Consider the following 7,150-nt stretch of genomic DNA (forward strand, 5'->3'; position numbering starts at 1 on the left):
CTCATATTAGTACCAAAAATCTCTTTATTGACTGTTAAAATATCTCTACACCGACTGTTATTTAGACGTCAGTGATGGCACCGTATGTATAGGTGTATGTATATATATATATATATATATATATCTTTACTAATAGATAAAAAACAATCAGTGTAAGTTCTGAACACTAACAATTTATATAAACAGTCAATGTTGATTGTCAACAATGACAGTTTAAAAATAATCAGTGTAGGTGACCGAAGGAATTTCACCTAGCAAGTTTAAAAACAATCAGTGTAGGTGACCGATGGAATTTCTTAGTTACATGCGTGAATTGTAGATGCACTAAAATTATTGTGTATTAATTGGATTGCAACTTTATTCAGTTATTTAATGCATCCATGTCATTTCAATTTTCTATTAGAAATCAAAAAGGTTTCAGAACTAAAAAACTGAAAAAAAAAGAAAGGATAGTTGTTAAGAAAGAAAAAAAATGATGGGCTCATAACTTATAACGTATCATGTTAATTTTCTTATATTGGAAAATTACAATAATGTATGTAATACTATCAATCCCAACCATAATTAACGTGTGGGCACATGCATAGTATAACAACCATGTATGTTGATTACCACACTTCAGTTACAATGCATTGCATTAAGGAAATATAAACACAAATAACATATATTACACAATTAAAGCAAATCAAGCAAAGCGATAAGCAAACCAAGTGTTTCATACGTTTAATATATAGATGATCATCTTGCTGGTCAGGTCAAATAGCAACGGAACGTAGAACAATGGTCTCAATGCTAAGGCCGGGTCCAAAGCCGAGAAGCACCCCATATTCAAGTCCTCCACCGGTGGTTAACTTTCCTTCCTTAACCGATTCCTTGCGCAACTCATCTAGAACGAACAGGACTGTCGGGCTAGACATGTTTCCATATTCACTCAGGATCTTCCTTGACAGGCGCAATTTATCCTTGTCAAGCTTGAGTTTTGCCTCTACTTGATTCAATATTGCAGGTCCCCCTGGATGAGAAATCCAGAAAAGGGAATTCCAATCTGTAATGCCTAGTGACGAAAATGCTTCGATAAGACAACCTTCAATGTTTGCAGATATGTGCTTCGGTATTGCAGGCGCCAAAATGACAAGGTTTCCTACCTCGCGAAGTTGCATCCCGAGCTCATCCATTGTGTTTGGAATTAGTGTCTCTCTTGCAGACACAATTTCATACAGTGGACGTTCAACTTCCAAGTCTGGATCAGCACCGACTACAACCGCAGCAGCACCGTCAGCAAACAATGCTGTGGAAACAAGGAAATCAGAGTAGGTTTCATCAGGACCACGGTATGCATGGAGGATGTTCTCAGAAGTGATGATAAGTACACGTGCACCTCGGTTGTTCTCAGCAAGGTCCTTGGCCAGACGTAGAGTAGTTGCACCGGCATGACATCCTTGGTAGTAAAGCATGTAGCGCTTGACAGTTCGGGACAGGCCAAGAAGATGTACGAGTCTGGCATCAGCACCGGGGCAGTCAGCACCGCTATTAGTGGCAACGATAAGGTGGGTGATCTTAGAAACAGGCTGGCCCCACTCCTTGATGGCTGCAAGAGCTGCCTTTTGTCCCAGCTTGGGCACTTCCTCTACTAGAATGTCAAGTCGGTCATCAAGAGATGGTTCCATGCATGCTGCAATATTTGGGTGCTCCTTCAGCATCTCTTCTGTTGCATAAATGTATTTGCTTTGAATTGTGGTCGCCTTGGCTGGAGTAAATGCGCATAACAGAAAACGATTGTTCAGATCAGTGATATATAAAAAATAAATATATTGATTATTTCAGTAGACAGACAGTTTAATTATATTTTATTCTTTTATGCTTATTTAATTATTTAATTATTTTTATTGAAGTCTCCATAGATATGGTTATGATGCCTGTTTACTGCTTGTTCTATTAAAAGTTGTATATTGACTCAATACAATTTCTACAAACGAATGTGGGATTGCACATTCGCATCAAGATTCTGGATAGGATTGCAAGTGCAGCACAATATCTCCCCGCAAGGGGGGAATTCTATACGAGGGGCATGGATAAGAACGAGTCATAACCTGACACAACTACAAAAAATACGTTGGAACGTGATTTGGGTGGCGGGTGCATGCATTGGCATTGTGGAGAGAGAGAGGAACAGAAGGTTGTTCTCTAATAAGCGTAAAATGGTGTCTATCCTAATCAATGACACTGCTCTATAGATTATCAAGTGGTAAGACAACAGTTAGAATGTAATTATAAGTAATGGTTGGCATAGGACAGCTATGTGTACATAATTAGGTAGAGGTAGATTAGAATAGTTGTGTGGGAGTATTCTATGCTATGTACAAATTATACTTTGTTCTATTTTTTAATCAGCATATTTGTTGAAGGCAAATTTACGTCAACCATCAAAAGAAAACAAAATTCTTCAAACGAATTATGAATCCAGTGCAACTTTATATATTGTCTATTATATATATATAATAAAATGATATATTTTTCATAACAAAATCCAATTTATTGATTTCATTAAGATCAATATTATATATTGATTTCATTTTTTGGTTTGGTTATTTTATTTTAACATGATTGACATTCGATCTGTGACGGTCCGTGCCAAAAATATAATTAATAAGATATTTGATCATAATTAGAACGTCATCAAAATAAATAAACGGTAGGATACTATACATGCACATAAGGATTTAAGTTGACTAATCAGGCAAGCACCTGTAAACATACATAAAAATAGACAAATGGAACATATATAGATACTGTAACATCCCGTTAATATATATGATTTTATTTATTTTAGACTTATATATAATATTATAAAATTTAAAAGTTGAATTGTAAAAGTACAAATAAAAAATGTCAACGTGGCACTATAGCCACGCGGCACCATGCATGTTTGAACACTCTATTTCCCCACTTTTTTAATAACTATTTATCATCTCTAATGTTTCTACCATTATGTAAAATTAGAAGAATATAAGAAAAACCGAAGGGAAAAGAGAGAGAGAGAGAATAGAGAAAGAAACATTTGTAAATATTTTGGTAATAATTAATATTCGATTTCAAATTATTCGAATATGTGTTTTCGATTTATTTGGTTGAATTGGATTTTGAATTGGGTTTTTAATTATGATGCATATTTATCGAGATAGCAGGTCTAAGGTTCGAATTTGATTTGTGAAATAATATGATTGTGTGTTCTGAGAAATTGTGAAATGATATGATTGTGTGAAATGAAATGATATAGATATTGTGTGACTTGTCTTATTGATAACTCAGACTCAGGTGCTATTACCGATTAAATATGTATTCATAATTTGATGTGAATTTTTTTGGATTAATCTAGCCTGTTTGAATGGTTGTTTAATTAAGCAAACTATAATGAAGCGCGTTGTTGAATAACCGGTAGCTCCATATTGTTTATGTTTGTTTATTTTGTTTGTGATGTAGGTTGATAGGACGAGGGATGGATGAGAAGGTGCCTCTCTTGTCGCGATCTTCAGCTGGTGGCGGAGTCATGACAGATACATATGGGTATGGATATCATATCAGATACGATCACTACTACAGAATAAGAGATTGCACACAGACATAAATAGAGGAGCTACACAGATTTTCTACCGTGTACATTGTGAGGGTGTAGAAATCCTTAAATAAATACACTGTTGTTTATGTCCGTGTACACGGATTTTCTACCGTGTACGATTCCTCTTTCTATATGGACTTTTAGCTAAATATCCGTATACGATTACTATTTCTACACGAACTTGAATTAAATATCCGTGTACGATTACTATTTCTACTCGGACTTTTAACTAAATATCCGTGTAGCTCTCTTATATTATTATTTTATAACTCTTCGTACACAGACTTTAGTTAAATATTTGTATTTTTTTTCTAATTTTCTCTTTTTTTTGTGCCAAGATGAGAATTCGGCACCAAGAAAATCAAATTTTACATCTTGGCACCAAGAAAATCAAATTTTACATCTCGACACTAAAAAAATCATTTTTTTTTCTCTTTCTTGTGCCGAGATCGATGAGAATTCGGCACCAAGAAAATCAAATTTTTTTTCTTTTTCTTGTGCCGAGATGAGAATTCGGCACCAAGAAAATCAAATTTTTTTTACTTGCGCCGAGATGAGAATTCGGCACCAAAGAAAATTATTTTTTTTTCCTTTTTTCTTTGTGATGAGAATTCGGCATCAAAGAATATTTTCTTGCCGAGATATATTTATTTCTAACCAAAAATAAATATATCTCGGCACAAGAAATTCTGCACAAGGAATAAATAAATATATCTCAGAAAAAGAAATTCGGCATCAAATATATTTATTTTTTTCTCCTACGGCAAGCAAATTGTTGATTAACGGATCTACCGTTTCAACATTCCTCTTGTTGCATTTTATCTCACAAAAGCATGCTGGAATGATGCATCTCTCAGTATCTTCTTTTGACTCAACTATTTCGACTTCTCCTTTACAACTCGAAGTCCTCATCTTCCCCCGACTAATACTATTTCGAATTCTTACCCTCACTAGCTATAGTAAATGGTCATTCCACTCCTGCCGCTCTTAAAAGTAAGTTGTTCGCTATTCCTATTCAAAAGTACCACCGACAGGAAGGTATGGACACTCGAAGCCAGCGAGCAAGACCAACTTCACTATCTCTTTCTCTGAAGCAAGAAAATCCACACCGCAGATGAAGTTGAAGCTACTTTGACTTTGGTTCGGTAATAAGTCAAAAAACCTAAAGAACTATTACAAATGATATATTTATTTTTAACTAAAAAACACTTTGTGCAAATATGAGAATTCGGCACAAAAAATAAGAGAAGTAACCTTAGCAAGATAAGTAAGCAATAATAAGTAACAGAAAATTAGAGGAAAAAAAGAGAAATATATAGATATATGACTAACCTTAGCAAGATAGAGAGGAGAGATACAAATTAACTTCAAATATCTCAGATTCGGTCTCGTTGTGTGCATAAATCAAACCAACAGAGAGAGAGAGTATTAATTGATCAAAACGGCGCTGGAAGGAGAAGGCCTTTTATATAATCAAAACCCTAAAATAACTTTTCTACACGGCTCTTTATTAAACGTACATGTAACTCTCTCAAGACTTTCTACACTGTTATTTAAACTAAATAAAACCGTGTACAATTTCTACCTTTATACACGGCTCTTTATTAAACGTCCGTGTAACTCTCATAAGCTTTCTACACTTTTATTTAAACAAACATCCGTGCACAATTCCTACCTTTCTTCACGGTTCTTTAATTAAATATCTGTGTAGCTCTCTCAAGGCTTTCTACACTGTTATTTAAATAATAAGCCATGTATATTTCCTAATAAACATCCGTGTAGCTCTCTCATGGCTTTCTACAGTGATTTTTCAATAAATATCGGTGTAGAGATTCCACAGAAATTTCAGGCTTCCAAAAAATTATAATTTCTACACGATTTTTATATGAAATTGTCAAATCCGTGTACAATGTGCAGTGTACAATGACCATTTTTGTAGTAGTGGATGCAAATACAATGCAAATACGGCAATACTATAATTTTCAAAAATTAAAGATACGATATGTTTATTATATGTACAACTTTTTAGTATTTTAATTATATTTTTAATTCGTATTATATAAATTAAATATTAAAAGACAAAATTATAGCTACATATACATTATATATAATAGATATATACTGGCGTAGTGTTAATGCAGTATGGGTATGATGTCACAGTTTCTGGGTTCGATTATCCTCAGAGGAGTATCAAGAGATTAAGGATACACTACATAAGTCAATACGCCAGCTGGCGTATCTGATACATATTGCTGACGTATCGGACTTGTATCGTGCAGTATTTGATACAGGTACAAAGTCTGTATTGAAGTATCCGTTTTCATAAGCTGTGGTGAGCCCAGTACTTTTTTGAATGTGAGAAAATAGAATGCAGTGACATATTCGCTATGTTTATACACATAGATGGATGCCAACTTTGTTCCTTCCATAATAGTCGCATTAATTTTTAAAATAAAATTTATTACTATGGATACATCCTTCAATATTTACCTTGATATCCTCTGCATAATAATGAAAATTTATTGCTCTCATTGATATGTCATTTCTACAAATTATTAGTATTCCAGTAACATAGTATAAATTTAAGGACCACTTACATATTTTGACGAATTTTTTCTTGAGCTCAGTTAGGTGCTCTGTGTTGCTGACTTTGAAGTAACGGTCATTCATGTAATCTGCAGACAACTTTTGGGGTGGAACTGCAGTGCCTACTGCAAGGACGTAAGCAAAACCTTTAGACCGTTGGTGCACAAGATCCATGATCCGAACCTAGCTCTTTTTTTGTTAGCTTTATGATTTGGCTATATATGTTGCTATAACTGTTTAAGATACTAGAGAATTTTTTGTAGTTGTGCAAGAAAGATGAGGATATGGAAAGCTTTAAATAGAGAAATTAGTTTGGTAAATGTTAGCATCATTTTGGTTGCTTCTAAATTAAATATATTAAAAAATGAATAATTATATGAGTTCTCATTTATCAGTCCCTCAATCTTTCTTCACTACAGAAAATCCCACTTTCTGCGACCGAAAAACCGGTCGCAGAAAGTATTGGCGCCGGTCGCAGAAAATCAATCCGGTCGCAAGAAGTGAAAAACGGTCGCTAATACCCCGGTCGCTGAAAGCATTGTCGCAGATACCCTCCTGATGACGTCACCGGTCGCTGAATGACGTCATCCGGTCGCTGATACTTTTTCTGCGACCAAATTTTTTGGTCGCAGTTGTATTTTACTGACGTCATGAAAAGCTATCAGAGACTGGTGTAACCGGTCTCTGATACCTAAATACCGGTCGCTGATACTTATATCAGCATTTTTTTTGTGCATGCTTCACGAAAAGGGGCGTAACTTTTGATCCGTCTGTCGGATCGAGCTGAAATTTTGACAGGAGCTCCACAGCCCAAAATCCAAGCTAACTTTCTTTCGAGCCCGATCCGACCGTCGGATTCGCGATCCGAGCCTTCCTTTATGGACCTTTCTTTATAAATATATCAAGCAAATTGAAAAGCTGAGATTTAAAAATTCATAGAAAATAGTA

The 7,150-nt window shown here is 34.8% G+C and overlaps 1 protein-coding gene across 1 annotated transcript; it reads right to left on the reverse strand.

Annotated features, from left to right (window-relative positions):
* Positions 1–622: 622 nt before the first annotated feature.
* Positions 623–6,471, reverse strand: LOC144549562 (stilbene synthase 4-like). Its single transcript, XM_078298336.1, has 2 exons — positions 6,214–6,471; positions 623–1,747 (listed from the first exon to the last, which is right to left on the reverse strand). The coding sequence occupies exons 1-2, from the start codon at positions 6,374–6,376 to the stop codon at positions 756–758; spliced, it is 1,155 nt and encodes a 384-aa protein (XP_078154462.1). The 5' UTR covers positions 6,377–6,471; the 3' UTR covers positions 623–755.
* Positions 6,472–7,150: the final 679 nt, after the last annotated feature.

The sequence above is a fragment of the Carex rostrata genome, chromosome 35 (genome assembly GCF_964058835.1).
Source record: "Carex rostrata chromosome 35, lpCarRost1.2, whole genome shotgun sequence".
Classification (NCBI taxonomy): domain Eukaryota; kingdom Viridiplantae; phylum Streptophyta; class Magnoliopsida; order Poales; family Cyperaceae; genus Carex; species Carex rostrata.

Excerpts from the sequence above, each read along its gene's own strand:
- LOC144549562 (XM_078298336.1), bottom strand. The coding sequence starts at position 6,376 with ATGGATCTTGTGCACCAACGGTCTAAAGGTTTTGCTTACGTCCTTGCA. Across the intron at positions 1,748-6,213 it reads GAAAAAATTCGTCAAAATAT|CCAAGGCGACCACAATTCAA; the intron begins GTAAGTGGTCCT and ends CATTTACTCCAG.